At 43.7% G+C, this 21,299-nt stretch overlaps 1 protein-coding gene across 2 annotated transcripts in view; it reads left to right on the top strand.

Moving 5' to 3' along the window:
- Positions 1-582: 582 nt before the first annotated feature.
- The window catches only part of LOC135103750 (glutamate receptor ionotropic, delta-1-like), a 33,549-nt gene continuing 12,832 nt past the window's right edge, over positions 583-21,299 (top strand). Inside the window, exons 1-3 of one of the 2 annotated variants that reach the window (XM_064010445.1) lie at positions 583-1,158; positions 16,213-16,371; positions 20,527-20,702. In XM_064010445.1, the coding sequence (XP_063866515.1) occupies positions 1,092-1,158; positions 16,213-16,371; positions 20,527-20,702 (402 nt within the window). In that variant the 5' untranslated portion in view covers positions 583-1,091. The remainder of the gene's footprint in view (positions 1,159-16,212; positions 16,372-20,526; positions 20,703-21,299) is intronic. The other variant, XM_064010444.1, reaches the window with a different exon arrangement.

Raw genomic sequence — 21,299 nt, 5'->3', positions numbered from 1 at the left:
CACACACACACACACACACACACACACACACACACACACACACACACACACCGGACTCCTGCAGCAGTAACAGGAGCAAGCCAGCAAGACACACACACACACACACACACACACACACACACACACACACACACACACACACACACACACACAGTACATGAATCTATTGCATCTGTAACCTTAACGTACTCATCAGCTGTGCCTGTTATGGCTGTAATCACCCTATCATTATCTTGTCAGCTGCCTCTCTCTCTCTCTCTCTCTCTCTCTCTCTCTCTCTCTCTCTCTCTCTCTCTCTCTCTCTCTCTCTCTCTCATATCGAAATTACCAGTCAGCGAAAAATATTGCTATTATTTTACAACATACACATTATTCTCTTGTTCCTGAGAAGCACAAGGCGTGTCCTCCTGCAGGGGGCGAGACGGGTTACTGAAGACTCCCTCCCTCCCTCCCTCCCTCCCTCACCGTGTTTGTGGTCTCGTAATGTGACAGGCGTGTCTTGTTAATATTGTGACTTTTTTTCTCCTGTCTTTTATTGTGTTAATGTATTAGTGAAGAAATAGAAGTATAGGTAGATGGATAGATTGCTAGATAGGCAAGAAGATAGATAGATGAAAGGGTGGATAGGATAGGTATGGATGGATAGGTAACTCAGATAGATAGATACGTAGATAAATAGATACACAGGTAGACAAACAGAAAAAAGACATATCGATCAATAGACATATAAATAAACAAAAAGAATACACAACACTAACAGTTAAAGCAAACAAACACACAAACCAATAGACAGAGCGAAAAAGACACCAGCAAACTGAAGGCAAGAGACCTGCCATGCTACAGCAAGCGTTCAGGCAGGGAGACGGCGAGTGTGCGGGACGAGGCGGGGTGGCGTGTGCCGAGTGCCGGGTGCCTGAACTGAGTGCCAAGGGTGCGCGGGAGACACCTTGCCATTATCGCAACAGGAGTGGGTGTGCGAGGGTCCAGGCGCGTCCAGTGGGGTCCAGGGAGGTCCAATTCATTCTTAATAGCAGTCTCCCAGCGGGGCCAGTCACTATAGGACCGGCAAGCAGGTCTCTCTCAGCACCGCCATGCCCGCCGCCACCCTCGCTACCGTCACCCTCCTCTGCCTCTCCGCCGTCACTGCCCAGCGTCTAGGCGAGTATTGCCGCGCACTGAGAGGCTGTACAGGCACTTCCTGCACGGTGACTCGCTCAGGGCACGTGCTCCAGTAGGTTGTAAAATTGTGGGGTATTGAGAAAGAGAAGTATTGCTGTTTCTAGTTCTCGATGCCGACCTCGCTCACTCTCTTGTTCTGATGCGTCAGGGAGTGGGGCCAGGTTGCTGACGTTGAGGAGGAGGTGTGTTGCTCTTGCCAGTTTTCGATCTTGCTCTAGTTCACTTTGTCTTGTTCTGCTGATACTCAAGTCGTGGGCAAAAGTTGGATTTTTCGTATTCACTTCAGTGTTTTGTGTTTTCCCTTCAGTCATGAGTCATCCCGTCCTGCCACAGCGGATCAGCCTTCTCTAACATGCTTAGTCTCCGCTTTTCCCTCAGTAAAGCCCACTGCAAGCGTGTCTTTTTTCACTGCATCCATAAACCTTCTCTTAGGTCTTCTTCTCTTACTACTGCCGGTTGATCATCAGTGTTTATCTCTCTAAACATTTCCTCTTTTTCATGTAAGGTCTCTGGCTAAGGATTAAAAAAAGGCAGAAAGAAAGGCCTACTGAAGGTACCGTTCCCTAAAGAGTAGAACCAAAAGGATGATCCAAAATTAGAAAATTGTTTTAAGAATTGTCTGAAAGTTCTCAGCGAATATGTGTGTGGACGCAGCTTGAGTCATCTGCCAGTTGACTTTAGGTTTAAGAGGAAATAAGAAAATAAGAAACACACCCTTACCGTAACACTGGGAAGGAAGAAACGCATATAGGTCCGTCTTATTCCTGTACCCATTCATTCCCACCTATGAGTAAATAAATGGTGCAGACGTGTGGTGGAAATGCTCTTGAGGTCAGTAGGTCACGCTATTGTATGCTCTCCTCTCCTCCAAGGTCTTCACACACACACACACACACACACACACACACACACACACACACACACACACACAAGGGTTCTTAAACAGAGGGAATTGGATGAAGAGACACACAGTAATCTAACCGCGTGTGCTTGTGTGTGTGTGTGTGTGTGTGTGTGTGTGTGTGTGTGTGTGTGTGTGTGTGTGTGTGTATGCATGTATGTGCGTTCTAAGTCACTCTTTAACTCATAATCTTGCTTCGTTGAGTTTGTGGGCGTGGGTGTTATGGGTGTGCTATGACAGGGGCGTGGAGTAATAGTAGTAGTAGTAGTTGTAGTAGTGGTGGTGATGGTGGTGGTGGTGGTGGTGGTGGTGATGGAGCAATGATTTATCCACCTTTTGTCAGGCTGCTGTAATGGGTGGGTGGACTCTCTCTCTCTCTCTCTCTCTCTCTCTCTCTCTCTCTCTCTCTCTCTCTCTCTCTCTCTTTCTCCATCCTATGACTAGCCGCATTATAGAATTATTACCGATTTTTTTCATAACTAGCATTTTTTTTTTTTATATACAGACTCGCGCTTACTAATTTCCCAGCTTCCCAGTGGAGTCACGGCTTGTCAGTTGTGGGCGCTCGCTGGAACACGCCACCCCTACGTATCCCAGTGTAAATGTTTAAAGCAATTCGAACAGCCACGCCTGGTGTTACGTTGCGCCAATAGTTTTCGTTACAGACAATTAGAACAAGTAGATGTATGTGTATAGATGCCTTTAATGTACAATGATATCTTTTTTCCTTTTTTTTTTTTATTTCTACATGACTATGGATTCGAACGAATGCCCAGATTTGAGCAGCTTTGACTTCGGCTTGCAAGGTGTGGGGGGGGAGGGAGGGGCAAGAAATTAGTTGGCGTGACTGTACTGTGCTTATGGTCAATAAACTGCCTATCTGTCTCTCTGTCTACCTACCTAACCTAACCTAACCTAATTTAACACAACCTAACCTAACTTAACCTAACCTAACCTAACCTAATTTAACCTAACTTAACCTAACCTAACCTAACCTAATTTAACCTAACTTAACCTAACCTAACCTAATTTAACCTAACTTAACCTAACCTAACCTAAACTAACCTAACATAAACTAGCCTAACCTAACTTACCTAACTACATACGTACCTACCAACCTACCTATCTATCTCTTTATCAATCTCAGTGGAAGTATCAGTCACGCCGCTCCATATCCTTTTATGTTTCTCCACACCGGACACGCGTCTTGGCTCTCCTGGCCTTCCGTCAAGCATTCCCGCACTCTAGGAAACAAGTGAGCACAGAGAAGCGCCGCGTTGTTGGTTCGATTTATTGCGTCAGTGTTTGCTTTATGAGGTTTCGTCTTTCCGGGTTAAAGTTAAGTGTTGGTTATTTGGTATTTGGTTATTTTACTAATGTCCAATTGCTGCTTTTTTTTTTTTTCCTTCTTATGTCTGTGCTTAACCTACTTAACTTAACCAAGCTTAATCCAACCAAACTTTACCAAATCTAATCTATCCAAACTTAGTCCACCTATACCTCACCTAACGTAACTTAACCTAACCTGGCCTAACGTAATGTAACTTCACCTAAGCAAACCTAATCTAATCTAGCAAAACTTGACCTAACGTAAATGAAAATTTAACCTTACTTAACGTAACTTGACTAAGGAAACCAGACCTACCCTAACCTAACCCACCAAAACTTTAATTTAACTTAATCCAACAAAACCTTATCTAACCTAACCTAACCTAACAAAACTAGACCTAACCTAACTTACCAAACTTTAACCTAACCAAACCTAACCTCACACAACATGATACAACAAACCCTCACCTACTCGTCAGACAGCAAGCATTTTAGCCTGTCACAAGTGTCACTGTTGCCACTGCCGAGGGGACGTGTAGCTAGCTGGCTTCATATCCGCCGGCGGCCGAGCGTGAGTAATTGCCTCAGAGGAACAGGGAGCACGCATGAAGCAGACCGTGGGGCTCCCAAGGTCGTGGCGCACTGCAGGAAAGGAAGGACGGGTGCACTCAAACGCCTGTGTGTGTGTGTGTGTAAGGGACGTTAAGGGGAAGTGGAAGGGACGGGCAGGATTGGGTGTGGAAAGGACTGAAGGTATATTAGGTTTGGCTTGGTTAGGTTTGGTTAGGTTAGGTTAGGTTAGGTTAGATTTAGTTTGGTTAGATTAAGTTAGGTTAGGTTAGATTAGGTTAAGTTAGGTTTGGTTAGGTTAGGTTACATTAGGTTAGGTTAGATTAGGTTAGGTTAGGTTAGATTAGGTTAAGTTAGGTTAGATTAGGTTAGGTTAGATTAGGTTAGGTTAGGTTATGTTAAATTAGGTTAGGTTTGGTTAGGTTTAGGTTTGGTTAGATTAGGTTAGGTTTAGTTAGGTTAGATTAGGTTAGGTTAGGTTAGGTTAGGTTAGGTTAGATTAGATTTGATTAGGTTAGGTTACATTAGGTTTGGTTAGGTTAGGTTAGGTTTGTTTATTTTTTCATCTGAGGTTTATAAGTCAATGAATGCAAAGAACAGATTAGATTCACGAAATCTGCTGTGTTCTAAATTTATCAAAGTTTTTTTTTCACAATTTGTAGCGATGTAATAGGAAATCAGTTATAGGAAAAATTGTTTATACATTTTATCTCCACTACTGTTAACAGGTTGTAGTGGAAGTCATGGGTTTTCCCAGGGTATTTTTCATGTTTGCGATGATAGTTTAACAAGGATTCTTCACACTCAGTAGGAAAAGACACAAAGTAAGAACTTGTATGACGATGTATACCCTTTGAATTGTGTCCTTCAGAGAGACCAAAACATTAATGAATACAGGTCAGGTACGAGGCTGCCAGAGGACCTCATTCTGAAAGCCGTGCCGGAAGGAAAGAAGAAAGGAAGGACAGGATGACGAGGGGGAATCCACCACGTCCATACGAACCAATATAATGATCTATGACCTTTGAAAATCAGTCCATAAAGGAGACAGAGACGTTCAATCCTGTTACTGCTGGACAAATGTTCTACTTTAATACCTGTACATTTTTAGTCAGTATTTTCGTGCTAGTCTCTCATGAATATTTTTTTTATTAGCTTAAAAAAGACAATATTACTTTCTGTTTTCCCTCTTTTCTCTCCTGTGTCTCCATGCAAACAGTTTTTACAGTGCCAGGAAGGTTTAAGGGAAGGACGGCAATACCAGCAAAAGGGTTAAGAATAGTGATCAGAGACAAGGCAACAAGGGGACCTCATTTTAAGAGGTGGGCCGGAAGGACAAGACAAGACGGCGAGGGGAATCCAGCACCTTGCCCCTGAGTAATGAGTGCTGCCGGGGAATGACGTAGAGGGAAAGTCTCATCCTGTGTGCTGAGGGGCGTGGCTGGCTGTGTGTTTGTGTGTGTGTTCTGTGTTGGGCGACGCCGAGGCAGATGAATGGGTGCAGGGCGTGTGAATAAAGGCAAAAGTGATAACAAAAATGGTGACTCGGGTTTAGCAGCGTGATAAATGTGGCAAACAGTCAAGCTGCCGGGGAGAGTGACGCGCATTCACCTTGGCTTAAGCACCTGTGCCGCCTTTGTTTGCCCAGGTGTGTGTAGCCAGAAGGCAGTGTGTGTATGTAAATTACGTACTATTGGGAAAAACTCTAATCTGGGGTATAAGGAAAACATGAGAAGAAAATAAAAAAAAGATGTGATTTTTTTTTTTTACAACATAGAAAAGTATTAATATTCTGGTTAGAAAATAAAATAAAAAACTGATGAACTATTTTGACAGCACAGAAAAAGTGTTAATGTTGAGGTAAAAAAAAAAAAAAAACTAAAAACACACACACACACACACACACACACACACACACACACACACACACACACACACACACACACACAGTTTTGCGTTTTCACCACTCAGTTTTATACCATGTAAGAGATTTCCCCAATAAAACGTACGCGTGTGTGTGTGTGTGTGTGTGTGTGTGTGTGTGTGTGTGTGTGTGTGTGTGTGTGTGTGTGTGTGTGTGTGTGTGCGCGCGCGCGCGCGCTCGTATGTATAGCCCCCACACCACCACCAAACACGTCCACATACATGCGCGTAAATAAATCTATAGTAGGTCTGCATTCATTCCCCTTTATGTACGCAAGGCACGGCTGACAGGTACTCATGACAGGTGCGCCATTCATTAAGGTAACAGGTGAAAGATAAAGTACCGGGGGAGGGGAGGCGGTGGAGGGAAGGGAGGCATGGGACAGGCGCGTGAGAAATGCATATACAAATGAAAAAGGAAGACAATTTAAACGGGAATGCGGAAGTTAGTGGCAGAAAGATGTGAAAGGTATTGACTGACACATTTCCTGATTGGTGTACGATGCGGCAGTGACAGAGGATGGGAAGGGTGACGGTAGGTGGAGGTAAAGGAAGCAGATATGACTGGAAGACTGAGAACCCTTGGGTAAAGAACTGCTGACTGGAGAACGAGGCTGAAATTGAGCTAGGGAGATGACAAGAGGTGACCTGTGCGAGTAAAACTAAGAAAAGAAAAGAAAAAAATATGAGACTTGTTGTTTCGAGAGAAGGAAGGAAAAAAAAGAAATAAAGAAAGAAAATTAGGTAGACAGATGAGTACGAGGAGGAAAAAAAAAAAGAAAATCGATGTATGGAGAATGAGTAAAGAAAGACGTGTAGAGGAGGACAAGGAGGACGACGAGGAACACAAAGGAAGCACACACACATCAGCAGACTTGTTGGTCCTTAGTTGTGTGGGAGAAAAAAATGGGAGAAAAAGAATAGCAAATATGAAGGAAGAAGACGAGGAGGAGAAGGTGATGTAGGGAGAGGGAAAAAAGGACGATGTATGGAATATCTAGAGGTGGTGAGAGAAAAATGGAAAAGGGGACAAAATAAAAGGACGATGGGTGGAAAATGAGAAGAGTAGAATATATAAAAGAGAAAGACGGATTAGGAGATTAGAGATTAGAGGAAAGGAAGGTAAGAAAAACGTAGAAGAGGGATAAAAAAAAGGAAGATGCTTAGAAAATGAGAAGTTGAGAATGTATGAGAGAAAGAATGAGAACGAAGAACAAGAAGAATGTATAGGAAAGCGATTAGAAGAAAGGAACGTGGAAAGGGTTGAGGTATTTGAAGCGATAAGGTGTGATGCGAGGTTCCTAGGCAGCTCTCTCATAAGTCAGGTTTATAGCGTAATGACAGGCCAGCAGGGACGCATCACCAGCTGTAACTCAGGGGACGGGGCGCCGAGGGGAAGGGAAGGGAAGGGAAGGATCGCGAGGGAATTTGGGGTAGGAAATAATGTGAGGTAAATGGTGCTGTAGTGTTTTATGTTTCTCGGCACTGTCCCTTCTCCCTCCGTCCTTCAGTCCCTCTCTCATTTGGTCCGTGTGTCTCACTGTTTTATTTTCTGGGTTTGTGTTTGTTTGCGTGACTGTCTGTATGTGTCTGTTTTATCTGTCTGTCTGTCTGTCTTTCCTATTTATTTATTTTTTTCTTGCGTGCAGTTTTGTTCTTGTTTGTTGTTTGTGTGTTTGTTGTTTGTTGTCTGTTTGGTTGGTTAGTTGGTTGCTTGTCTGGTTGATTGGTTAGTTGTTGTTGTTGTTGTTGTTGTTGTTGTTGTTGTTGTTGTTGTTGTTGTTTTTGTTGTTGTTTTTGTTGTTGGTGTTGTTGTTTTTGTTTTTGTTGTTGTTGTTGTTGTTGTTGTTGTTGTTACTGCTGTTGTTGTTGTTGTTGTCGTTGTTGTTCTCGTCGTCGTCGTCGTTATTGTTGTTGTTGTTGTTGCTGTTGTTGTTGTTGTTTTTGTTGTTATTGTTGTTGTCCTCGTCGTTGTTGTTGATGTCGTCGTCGTCGTCGTCGTTGTTGCTGTTGTTTATGTTGTTGTTGTTGTTGTTGTTGTTGTTGTTGTTGTTGTTGCTCTTTTCGTCGTCAGCACCTTGCACAACGCCCCACTGGCCTCTAGACACACACACACACACACACACACACACACACACACACACACACACACACACACACACACACACACACACACACACACACACACACACACACACACACACCTGTCCCCCCTCAGCGTGACACACTTCCACAAGCAGACACCCCACACAGCCAAGCAGGAGACAGCTGGGGTGTTAACTCTCTCTCTCTCTCTCTCTCTCTCTCTCTCTCTCTCTCTCTCTCTCTCTCTCTCTCTCTCTCTCTCTCTCTCTCTCTCTCTCTCCACGTAACCTCGCCTCAGGGAGTGTTTTATCAAAGTGATTATGTCTTCATGCAACGAAATGAAACCGCTCTGAATGTTGTAAGAGGCACAATCTCGTATATAGGACCGTGCACTCGCGCGCGCGCGCGCGCGGGGAGAGAGAGAGAGAGAGAGAGAGAGAGAGACAGAGAGAGAGAGAGAGAGAGAGAGAGAGAGAGAGAGAGAGAGAGAGAGAGAGAGAACAAACAGACAGATAGACAAATTAACACTCATTTCTCTCTCTCTCTCTCTCTCTCTCTCTCTCTCTCTCTCTCTCTCTCTCTCTCTCTCTCTCTCTCTCTCTCTCTCTCTCTCTCTCTCTCTCTCTCTCTCTCTCTCTCTCTCGCTCTCTCTCTCTCTCTCTCTCTCTCTCTCTTTCTCTCTCTCTCTCTCTCTTTCTCTAAATTAATACCACCACTCATCATAAGGCCAAACCCACCGATACACACATACATACACACACCATCCTACCTTACCGTCTAATACAACCCTTTATACACTGAGACTCTTGACCTCCCTGGCCCTCTCTTGCCTTGCTTCCCTCAGCCAGCCGCCAGCCACTCCGCGTGCTGTGAGCCGAGACACAGAGTTACTGCCAGAAGATAGATTAAGAGGAACAACACGAGGAGGACTTGCTGATGGTGTAGCTTGCCTGGCTGTCTTCAGTGTCCACCCCTGCGTGTGTGGCGGTAGTTAAGAGGGTTAGGGGGGGGGTCTTACTTATGTGGCTGTGTTTTGGGAGTGCTTTGTGTTGCTAGGTGTTCTGTCTTTGGTGATTTGGTGTTGTGTGTGTGTGGGGAGGGTGGAAGGGGGCGGTGGAGACTAAATGTGCTTGAGTTTTCTTTTTCTTATTCTTTTCTCTATTCTTTTTTTTGTTTTTGTTTTGAGGTTAGGTGAGTATTCTGCTTCTGGGTTGAGATTGTGAGGGTTGTTGTTTGTTTCGTTGTTTGTTTGTTTGTTTGTTGTTTGTTTGTTTTGTTTACTTGTTAGGTTGTTTGTTTATTGTGGTAGTAGTAGTAGTAGTAGTAGCAGTTGTTGTTATTGTTTGTTTTTGTTGTTTTTTGTTTTTGTTGTTGTTGTTGTTGTCCTCACTCGTTGTTTTACTCCCTCACTCGTTCATTTCGGTCATCTTGTTCTTCAGGCAGCCCTCCTCCCAGCAAAGAGACAAGAAAGAGAACATTACAGTCCGTATTTCGACACACTTCACTCTCTCACGAGAACTCAATTCAAAGACCATAAAAATAGACCAGTCGGGATCTCATGGTCATTTGATTCCCACTGATAGTACATAATCCTCACTAAACGATCAATAAAACCATAAAAGCACCCTTGAACACACCCAGTAACTTCCAATAGATGAGACGCCCAGGATGCTTCAAGATTTCCGATATACGTGGGAAGAGAGACTACACTTAAGAGAAGACGAAGAACATAAGAACCTAAGAAAATGAGAGGAGCTGCAAGAAGCCATCAGTCCCATGCGTGGCAGTTAGGAAAGGATGTCCATGTATTTATATATTATAGGTCCATTTTCTTTTTGCTCTTACTATCATTTATTTATTTTATTAATTTATTACGCTTGTCACATGTCCATTGTTTTTGTTTGTGAGGCGTCTCTTCCCGCGCTTTATGTACTAGAGAAATTTATAAGCTTCTTCTAGCACTCGGTCCTTGTATAGAACGCATTTGCTTATTTCCATGTACCATCCTCATCCATTAATCTACCTAATCTCCTTAATGACTCGACACAAACAACCTGACCTACAAACTCTACTCCATTCATCTACTACTCTATTTAAGAAACCATTCCTTCCTTCCTCTTTTTCAAATCTAACTTTATCAGGCTTCATCTCATTTCTTGACTCAATTGGTCCCAAGGGAATGAGTGACGGCGAGGAGAGGTGGGGGGTGACGAGCTGGGTGAGGTGGAGAGGGGAGAATGTGTTATGATTCTTGGTGGTGACGTAGTGGTGTGTGGAGTGAGGGTTGGGGGGAGTGAGGAGTGGAGTGGGGGGAGCGACTTAACGTGATGGCTTCTTGCGTGTGTTTAAGTGGTGACAGGTGATTGTGTGTGTGTGTGTGTGTGTGTGTGTGTGTGTGTGTGTGTGTGCTCGTGTGTGTGTGTGTGAGTGTGTGTGTGTGTGTGTGTGTGTGTGTGTGTGTGTGTGTGGGGTGGCGTGTCTGTACAACTGTGTGACATATTAGTAACATAAAGAGTGTGTGCTTGTGTGTGTGTGTGTGTGTGTGTGTGTGTGTGTGTGTGTGTGTGTGTGTGGTTCTGTAACATCTCAAAAATACTAAAGCTGATAAAACAAAACAATAGATGAATGAATGCAGACAAAAGTAAAACAGCGTGGACTAAAATCATACAACAGTCACGGCGTCACCTAACAGACGGCGTAACGAACAAAACCTTCACACTAGTTTGTGTTGTTGTTGTTGTTGTTGTTGTTGTTGTTATCAGTAGTTATTAGTAGTAAACAGGTATTACCTTACCTGTGATTACCAGTACGAGAGAGAGAGAGAGAGAGAGAGAGAGAGAGAGAGAGAGAGAGAGAGAGAGAGATAAAAAAGAAAAACACGCAGAAACACACACACACACACACATACACACACAGAAAAAAAAAAAAAGCAAAACAATAACACCACTTAATTTCAGTTAGTGGTGGTGGGAGGGCGGCATGCAGAGGGCTACACGCAATGAAGTTTTTTTTTATCGATCCGTTAGTGTGTGTTATGACGGGCGTGATTCCCTCGCAACACAGTGAGGAGGAGGACACCTGCATGCTGCGCCTTTGTTGCCCTCTGATTCACTATCATGCAATGCGCGAGTCACTAGAAACGCGACTCTTATCTTCTCCTATGCTTCTTTTTCTTTCGTATAGGAGAGAGAGAGAGAGGGAGATAGATAGATTGATTGATAGAAAGGTATGTAGATAAATTTATAGATGAATGAATGGATGGATGGATAGATAGATAGATAGATAAAAAGATAGATAGATAGAAAGGTAGATAAATAGATGAATGAATAGATGGATGGATGGATAGATAGACAGGTAGATAGATAGATAGATAGATGGATGGATGGATGGATGGATGGCTGGATAGATAGATAGATAGATAGATAGACAGATAGATGGATAGATAGATAGATAGATAGATAGATAGATAGATAAATAGGTGGATCAATGAATAGATGAATGTAGAGAGAGAGAGAGAGAGAGAGAGAGAGAGAGAGAGAGAGAGAGAGAGAGAGAGAGAGAGAGAGAGAGAGAGAGTCCAGTACATGGTTCCCAAGACCGTAGGGGAATTACACACACACACACATACACACACACACACACACACACACACACACACACCACACACACACACACACACACACACACACAAGCACGTTCCCACTTGATATACTTAAACCTACACGATTTTTCCATGAACCATTTACGTGTGGTGTGTGTGTGTGTGTGTGTGTGTGTGTGTGTGTAGCATAAAAGATAAAAAAAAAAAGTATATAAAAAAAGATATCAATAGCAGCAAGAGTAGGCATTAGTAACAGTAATAACAGTAACACAGTATTCCACACGCCTCCTCATTTGGTGTTTGTGGAGTTCATCGCTCTGAAGAATGAGAGGCATTTACTTACAAGCCGCTGTCATTTCACGCCATCCTGTTCTCGCCAGGCATCTACAGACTCTGCATTATGTATATCAGCCGTGTCTTTCATTCTTCTCGCTGTGGTGGAGAAGGGGAGAGACTATATCATTCACAAACATTCACACTATTTTTTTTTTTTCACTGTTCTGCTGCTTCTCCTCCTGACCTTGTGGGTGTTTGTGTCTTTGTGTCTCCTGCTCCTGCTCTTTTTTTGATCCGTTGTGTGTCTCTGTGTTTATGTGTCTCAGTGTCTCTGTCTTCTGCTCCCTTTCTCCTGGTCCGTTGTGTGTGCCTGTGTCGCTGCTGCCAGGGGAGTTCCGCGAGGGGGTTTTGTGTGTCTGTATTTGTAATCCTACCTAACCTGACTTGATCTAGACCGGCCTGGCGTACCCATGAACTAGTGTACTAATGTTTCCTTTGAGAGAGTTGTTTTGGTGTGGTTGTAAATCATATTGGTGCCTATTTTGTGTGGCAAGGCTTACTATCTTGTCCTGGTTAGTAAGTACTGTATATACATTCTTTTTCCCTTCACACGATAATGAAAGTGCGTAGAAAATACGTTCATCTTGTACATACGAGTACCTCACCCAAGCACCTTCACTCTTCCTCTTTCTCTCACTACTGACGTCACTGCCTTCCTGTAAGATTCATCTATATTCACTGTCCATCTCACGAACACCTGGACCGTGACTTTGCATGTTTGGGTACACACAGATAGACAGACACACACACACACACACACACGCATAAGCTCCTCACTAACTCATCTTTCACTCCCTAACATGACTTCACTATCACCGCCACACGTCACATGCACTCACACTTAATCTCCTCGCTCGCTGTCAACTCCCAGTCGTCAGAGGCGTGACGGAGGGCAGGCCTGATCTACCACTGTTACGCGTGCTTCCATCTCCTCCAGTCCCGCCTCTCCTCCAGTCCCGGTGCCTTTACTCCGCCCGCAGTCACTCAGCGCCCTCCTACGCCTGTCATTTGGCATCACTCTGCCCCATGAAGCGTGACTCTCTGTGCTTTTATGACATTCCTGTGCTGGTGCTTGGTTGTTTTCGCCCCTCACGCTATCCTCAAGGAAGCAGAATTCTCTCGGCCACTGTAGCTCTGGTCTGATTCATTGTAAGCGCTTCGGTGGGTTGAGGTGAGAATGGGGACAAAGACAGAGGAGATTACGTAACGACAGAAAATTTCACGATGACAGGAAGAAATAAATGTTTTGATACATAATTATGTGAAACTCGAAAAAAAAACAGAAAATACGAATACATGGGAAAAAAAAGCGATGAACCTTACAACAGAAAAAAGTAGAATATTTGTTATTTTGTTAAACTAAAAAAATGAATAAATAAATTAATTAAATTAAGCAAGGAACATATATCAAATGAAAAGAAACACAGTAAACAAATTGTATAATAATTTTAGTCAGTTATTAAATTAAACGCGGAAAAAGAATGTGACCAAGAAAAATAGAAACAGAGTGAAAGATTTTGATAACTCACTAGAAGGTTTCTCTTATTAGTCAGACATTAAATAAAAGTCTGAAAGTAAGAGAAACGACTTGAATATTTGAAGGAAAGCTGCAGGAAAAGAGATGAATGATTATGCTAGACGAATTCCTCTCTCTCTCTCTCTCTCTCTCTCTCTCTCTCTCTGTGTGTGTGTGTGTGTGTGTGTGTGTGTGTGTGTGTGTGTGTGTGTGGGTGTGTGTGTGTGTGTATGTGTGTGATCCAAGTTATCTTTGCTCTCAGCGGCAATTCGCGTCAGTTCACCTTTTTCCGCATCACGTCAAGCTGGCATTCATTACGGCGCGTGTTATTACTGCCAACAACTCCTTCTGTTCCCGCCTGGTGGTGCATGCGAGAACAAACACTCGCTTCCCGCAGCACCGAATGAGTGGCGGGAAAGTTCTGCGTGGCCATAGCACACACACACACACACACACACACACACACACACACACACACACACACATGAATGCTGTTTGATGTGTCACCTCATCAGTGCCTACACACTCTCGAGACGTCTCCCTGCGCTCTCTCTCTCTCTCTCTCTCTCTCTCTCTCTCTCTCTCTCTCTCTCTCTCTCTCTCTCTCTCTCTCTCTCTCTCTCTTTCTCTCTGGCCCTTTAAATTATTACTCCGTGAATCTTGACGACGAACAGAAAGCCTCTTGTTTTTATTTTTATTTCATGGGCGGGAGTGAGGCGGAGGCTCGGCGTGGATGGGCGGGGGGTGGGAGGAGGTGGACGAGTGGGTGGGTAGGTGGGTGAGTGGGCGAGTGGGCGAGTGGATGGGCGGGCGGTAAAAGATGGTCGCGGTTTTTCACCGTCCATCATTCATGTTCGCAGAGGCGTCACCGAGGTCTTCTTCTTCTTCTTCTTCTTCTACCTCCTCCTCCTCCTCCTCCTCCTCCTCCTCCTCCTCCTCCTCCTCCTGGTAGTGGTGAGGATGTAAAATTTAGGTGTTATATTCTCCTCCTTGGACATGAAGTATCTGGGAGAGAGAGAGAGAGAGAGAGAGAGAGAGAGAGAGAGAGAGAGAGAGAGAGAGAGAGAGAGAGAGAGAGAGAGAGAGAGAGAATTACGTCACCGAATCATGCACACTAATAACCCTCTCCATCACCTACAAGATAATTACGTCACATAAAGGGAATCAAAAAATGACTTCCGTGATGTGCCACACCTGCCGTGCTAAATTTCCTTTCAGCTCAACACTCGTAGGTGGCAAGGTCCTCATTGGGCGTGGCTGGGAGAGGTGAGGGACAGCGAGAGTGAGAGAGCCTTACCTGATAATTTTAATATGGGTATGATTGCCTCCCAGATATTCGGGTTTAATGGCAAGGAGGAGGAGGAGGAGGAGAAGGAGAAGGAGCTTATTTTAGTCACTGAAAAGAGAAGTGCTTAGTTATGAGGGTTATGTAAACTTGTGTGTGTGTGTGTGTGTGTGTGTGTGTGATGAGCTTTTAATGAAGACAGTCTATGTGGTTAACGAGAGAGAGAGAGAGAGAGAGAGAGAGAGAGAGAGAGAGAGAGAGAGAGAGAGAGAGAGAGAGAGAGAGAGAGAGAGAGAGAGAGAGAGAGAGAGAGAGACTTTAGTAACAAGGAGCAGAAGGCTGTGAGTAAAGAACACAGAAGGTGTAAACGTGCACCTGAATACGTTAAGAATAAAACGTTGCAACATAAGGAACATGAGAGCATAAGAAAGCTGCCAACATCCACCAGGCCTACACGTGGCATTCCCTTTATGAAACACGTATACCTGTATCCGGCCTGTCCTCCTTATCCGTTACTGTGTCTAATATTTAAGTCCCTCTACTCACTCAACACTAACAGCGTGAATAACTGAGCCCATTCTAGTCATCGGCGTGTTAACCCTTTCATTGCGATAACCAAGCACTGTGGAAGATGTTTAAAGGCACCTACAGGAAAGAAAAGAGGGGAAAAAAAAAAAGAGGTTTCCAGTGTCTAGTCTGTATCATGTTTAGAGATGGCGATTCAAGCAAGGTGTGCCAAATAGTAGTCAATACAATACATTTAGAGACCACTAAGACTGACTTACACAATACAGTAATCACAGGTTACTGCTACCCCTTCCGGTGTTGATTGCGCTAATTGTGTACTGCTGTAGAGAATATTGACTGGGAGGGACAGGAGCACTATAGTGGGGATGGGAAGGGAATGAAGAGAGAAGGGAGGGCGATAAACTAGTAAACTGTATACACGGGGTTCTAAGTTTACGTTTAACATCACGAGCTGTGGTCTGCGTCAAGTTGATGTGTTGATTTGTATGGTAATGGCCCTTCAGGTTCCTATGGAGAATGCATGTTTGTATGTGAGGGCGAGGTGACGGAAGGTGAATTCTTTTACCTTTCTAGCCATCCTTCCTCTCTCTCTCTCTCTCTCTCTCTCTCTCTCTCTCTCTCTCTCTCTCTCTCTCTCTCTCTCTCTCTCTCTCTCTCTCTCATCCTCCTCTTCCTCGTGCAGCAGTAATACACGTTCTTTTGTAATCTAGTTGTCCTGTGTATTTTCTTTGTATGGCCTCTGAAATGCATAGCTTGTCTTTCTTATATTTGGGTGCATTTTTTCCTATTATTTTTATTTTTGTCGATTTCGTTTCTCTTTTTGTTTCTATTCTTCGTTTATTATGTTTTATTTACTTTATTCATTTCTCGTTTTTATTCTTCTTTTGTTTTATTTATTTTATTTGTCCTTGCGGATATTGTAATTTACGTCATTGTCTTTCTCTCTTCCCCTCCTGCAGTAGTGGTACACGATCACCTCTTTGACTTCTCACCCTCGGGAATCCGGCAGCAGGATCTTCACGCCAAGACCGCCCTCGCCTCCATCGCCGCCTCCCTCAACCTGACGCTGGCCTACCACTTCGTCGAGCGCAACACCTACCCGAAGAAAAGCGTTGTGGGTAAGTGCTTCCATCTCCTCTACTGCAGAAGACGCTGAAGGGGGAGACAGTGTCAGTACAGCGTTGAATTCTTTCCTCGTGATTTGTTGGCGTTGATGAGAGAGTGTGTGAGTGAGTGGTGTATGTGAATAACTGTTGTATGTTTTTTGTGTTACCCTACGTCTGCAGGTGAGTGCTATGTCCATACCTGTTGATAATGACGAAGGGAAAGTAAGTATGTGCGTATATCATCATTATCACCACCATAAATTACCGTATTCCCCTGTGAATGTTTATATTGTCTTTATTAAGTACCATATAGGGGTTATACATGTTAGAGGGCGGCGGATGGGAACGTGACATGTGTTATCGTCAGGGAGTTCATTAAGTAAGTGTCTAAATGGAGAATTATACTGCAGAAGGCGAAGAATAGGGGAATACGAATATGTCACGCCCCTGTATCACTGTCAGACCGCTGGACCAGCAAGTACCTGTAAAAGGCAATGAAAAGGAAATTGGTCACGTTTCCATATGACTGTCAGTCAGTGAGGCAAATAAGTACCTACAGAAGGTGACGAAAAAAAAAAAAAAAAGCAGTGTACTTTATTACGAAGCAAATACCTGTAGAAAGCGACGAAGAAAGATTGTAACATATTCTCCCATTACTCAGGTAATAGGTCAAGAAAATACCTGTAGAATGCGACGAAGGAAGAATAACATAATTAAAGTATTTCCGTCAGGAAGGAGGTCAAGGACATGTCCGTAGAAGGCGACGAAGGAAATGTAACACAACCGTATATCAAACAAACTAAAAGAAAAAAAAAAAAACTCAAGCAGATAGTAAGACTGCAGAAGGCGACGAAGAAGGATTATGTTCTTCCATTGTCCAGGCAATAGTCAAAGAAATACGAGATGTAACACGAGTTTCTGCGGGTATTGCTAGAGGTGAAAGTACAGGTTAATGTACGTCGAAAATGTTCTATGCACATAATTATGCATTTTAAGGCGTTGTTTAGCCATGGTGTGAAATTTAAGTGTGGCCTGGTGAGCGACACAACGGCCGGGCCGGGCGGGTGTCCACGGCGAGATGTGTAGACCTGCATGTTCGTTGCTGAAATTGTGAATTATTCAGTCATGATTTCTACAAGTTTTGGAGGTTTACAATATCTCGTGCTGAGACGAGTGATGACAACGGACAGATGATTTACTGATAAACATTACTCATTGATAGTATATATCTAATAAACGCCAAATAAGATAATATGCTGTGTGGCACAGTGGGTTGCCTGCCCGGGCAGGGAGGGGGAAGCAGCGAGGCTAGCAGTAAATCAGCTAATTGCCAGTCAGTCACACGCAGTTTCCCGCCAAGAAAGTGACAATGAATGTTTAGATTATATTGCATAATTTACAGTAATGTGGAGTGTCTGGATATGGTGTTTCTCCGCCATGGTTACACGTCTGCCTCGGCCGTCGTGTCTGTCGCCAGTCCACACTTGAGTTTCACACCACGGCTCAACAGCGCCTCGAAATGCATATGTGCATGGAACATATTCGACTTGTACTTTCACCTCTGGCAACATCCGCAGAAACTCGTGTTACACCCTATATCTGTAGAAGACGGTGAAGGGATAATGTAACATGTCCTTACACCACCATCAGGCAGACCAAGTAATTCAAGCATAGAGTAAAACTGCAGAGGGCGGCGAAGGAAGATGTAGCACGTAACATATAATTGCCTTACCATCAAGCAAATACCCACAAAGAAACACCTTCTACTGCAGAAGGCGACGAAGGAGGATGTATGATATTCCTGCATTACCGCCAAGCATACACCCACAAAGCACCACCGTACACTGCAGCAGGCGGCGGAGCGAAGTGAAGCGAAGCACAGCACGATACTCCATTTCTCAAAGACACCATGAATTTGTGAACAGCCGCGCCCCATGTCAGTCGTAGCGGTGAGTGTCTGCGTGTGTGAGTGTGGCCATTTAAAGCGTACCTCATTAATGTAAAGGTACAAAACACTCCACCTGTGAGTATTACCTTCGATTACCGCCTCTTCTGTATCTGGAAGCAGGTGGGGGGAGTGAGAGGGAGTAGCAGAGGGAGAGGAGATAGTGAGGGACAGTTTAGAAGAGGCGTAGAGGAGAGGGAGAAGGTAAGGTGTGCGAGGGACTGACGAGGTGGTGTGTCCTTTATGCTAACCCACAATTACTACTGCTGGGGGAGAGCTGGGAGGGCCGGGTCACGCTCGTTGGTGAAGGTCAGGAACTTATCAGGAAGGAAGGAACACGAAGGGAGAAGAGAGCTGCAAATTTGATCGCCTCCTGATAAGTTGTTTGATTACTCTATGTTGCTTTATTACCTTAACTATGACAATATAGAAAAGGAAGAACAGATCTGCAAACTTGTGAATTCTTGCTATAAACTGTCTGATTTCACTGTGCTGTGCTGCATTGTTCTATGACGATATACAAATTGAAAACTAATAAGAATGTTTGATTGTTCTTATACTGCCACACCAACTGTAGCATTACCCTAACTATGACAATATAGGAAAAAAAAAAAAAAACTAAAAAGAGAGCTTGATTTTTATACTATCACTAATACTACCAAAGAAAAAAAACAACAACAACAACTCCACTATAAGATAAATAAGATATGATGTACAATAAGTTCAGTAAGAGAGAAAGAATACGTTATCTACAACCACCATTATTTACTAGGGAATAGATAAACGTTTTTCGGTATGGTAACAAGATAATTAGCTGTGCGTGTAGAGAAGGCGGAGGCGCGGCGTGTAGAGGAGAGAGGGGTGGTAAGGTGATGCGTGTGTGCTTCTATTAGGCGGAGTGTGCTTATGTACGTGCAAGTGCAGCGGTAACTCGTAAATATGTCTGAGAAGGGCAAAACTAATTTATTCTGATGGCGGTATTGATGTGATGACTGGTGCCAAACAATGAAGCAACAGTAGGAGAGGGAGTAGGAGGAAGGACTTGACTTTGTTAATGAAGGAAGAATTAGCAACGTGTGTGTGTGTGTGTGTGTGTGTGTGTGTGTGTGTGTGTGTGCTTGTATATATCAGAACACAAGTAATAAATAACAGTTCACCGTTGCAAGATAAAGACCTTGAAGTGAATAGATGCAGCATTAACACTATTACAAACTGCAACGATGGTGATAAAAAATAAAATAGAGGAGAGACAAAAACAAAGAGAAAACACTGATTCAAGCAAGGAAGCGAAGATATGCACTCTGATTCTTCTTCCTCTTGCAGTGATTAGAGTGCAAAAAAGAAGCATGAACAGAAAACAGTGGTTGTAGCAGTAGTTGTACCATCAGTGGAGTGACAGAGGCGTCACTTACGGGAGTGTGGCTGTGGGGTGGATGTGACGTGGAAGGAGTGTGGTTACGAGGTGTCGAGAAATTGATAATGGAAGTCGATGGTGGAGTGTGGTGAAGTGCTTTGTGTCCTTGAGTGGATGTGATGGCTGGATAGATGGATAAGTGGACGGCTGGGTAGATGGCTGGGTTTTGTACGTGGATGTGTGACTAGGTGGATGAGTAAATTGAACAGTACAAATATTATTGCTTATCCACCTCCCCCCTATAAACATTGCTGGAGTAGACTGGATAAATGAACATCTGGGTAGATTTGTGGGTGGGTGTGTAAGGGAGTGGGTGGATAAAGTAGGTATAGTATTGTTTATTAATTTCTCTTTACGTACATTACCGTTAATCCATCTCTCAATAAACATCACAATCGCTTTACGTCTCCCTATACACATCACTGGAGAAAATTGGATAGGTTGATATTGAAAAGATAAATCGATTGTTGTACTGCTTATTCATTTCTATCTACAATATGAACATTACTGCATTTCTCCCCATAAGCATCACCATACATCCACCTCTCCCTACAAACATTGCTGGAATGGATTGGATAGGTGGATAAATGAAATGATAAAGTGACCAACGTACTGCTTATCTATTTCTCCACATAAACATTACTACCTCTCCGTGCCCCAGTGACCATTACAACACCTCTCCCTACAAACATTCAGGGGCAGACTGAACACATGGATAACGTAAAGTAAGTCCACAGCACCATATACCCTCCTTTCCCAACCCCACATAGCACCAGCCTCCATACATCCACACTCCCCCTCCCTCCAGAGTCCAAGGACGTGGCGGGCGTGGTGGGTGCTGGCGTGTGTCGGCTGGGCAAATCCGTGGCGTCCCTGGCTCAGAGTGTGAAGGTGCCCTCTCTACTATTGGAGGTGCTGGAGCCTTGCAAGTATGACCCGCCTCTCCCTGCATCCGTCCCCGTCCTGCCCCTCTACTCTGCCTCAGTGAGTGGAATATTTGTGCTTGTCAGAGTGTATGTGTGGATTAGTATTTGTTGTTTACTCCTGGTTTAGTGTTTTCGAAGTGCCTTACTGCTTGGTGTTGAGTGGTGTTGTCTTCTGTTAGTGTGTGTGTGTGTAGGTTAGTACTCGTGGTTTACTAATGTTCTAGGTGTGTCTTGCTGTGTTTAGTTGGGAGTGGAGTGGGGTTATTTTGTCTCTCTTTCTCTTTCTGATTTCTTATTTATTTATTTATTTTTATTTTATTTTATTTTTTCGTCTATGCGAATGGAGTGATGGAAATTCTTTTTTTTTTGTCCTGCTGCTGCTACTGATACTACTACTACTACTACTACTACTACTACTACTACTACTACTACTACTACTACTACTACTACTACTACTACTACTACTACTACTACTACTACTACTACTACTACTACTACTACTACTACTACTACTACTACTACTACTACTACTACTACTACTACTACTACTACCACTACTACTACTACTACTACTACTACTACTACTACCACCACTACTACTACTACTACTACTACTACTACTACTACTACTACTACTACTACTACTACTACTACG

The sequence above is a fragment of the Scylla paramamosain genome, chromosome 9, assembly GCF_035594125.1.
Source record: "Scylla paramamosain isolate STU-SP2022 chromosome 9, ASM3559412v1, whole genome shotgun sequence".
Taxonomy (NCBI): domain Eukaryota; kingdom Metazoa; phylum Arthropoda; class Malacostraca; order Decapoda; family Portunidae; genus Scylla; species Scylla paramamosain.
The sequence above is the reverse complement of the archived record's forward strand: the minus strand, read 5'-3'. Positions and strand labels throughout refer to the sequence as shown.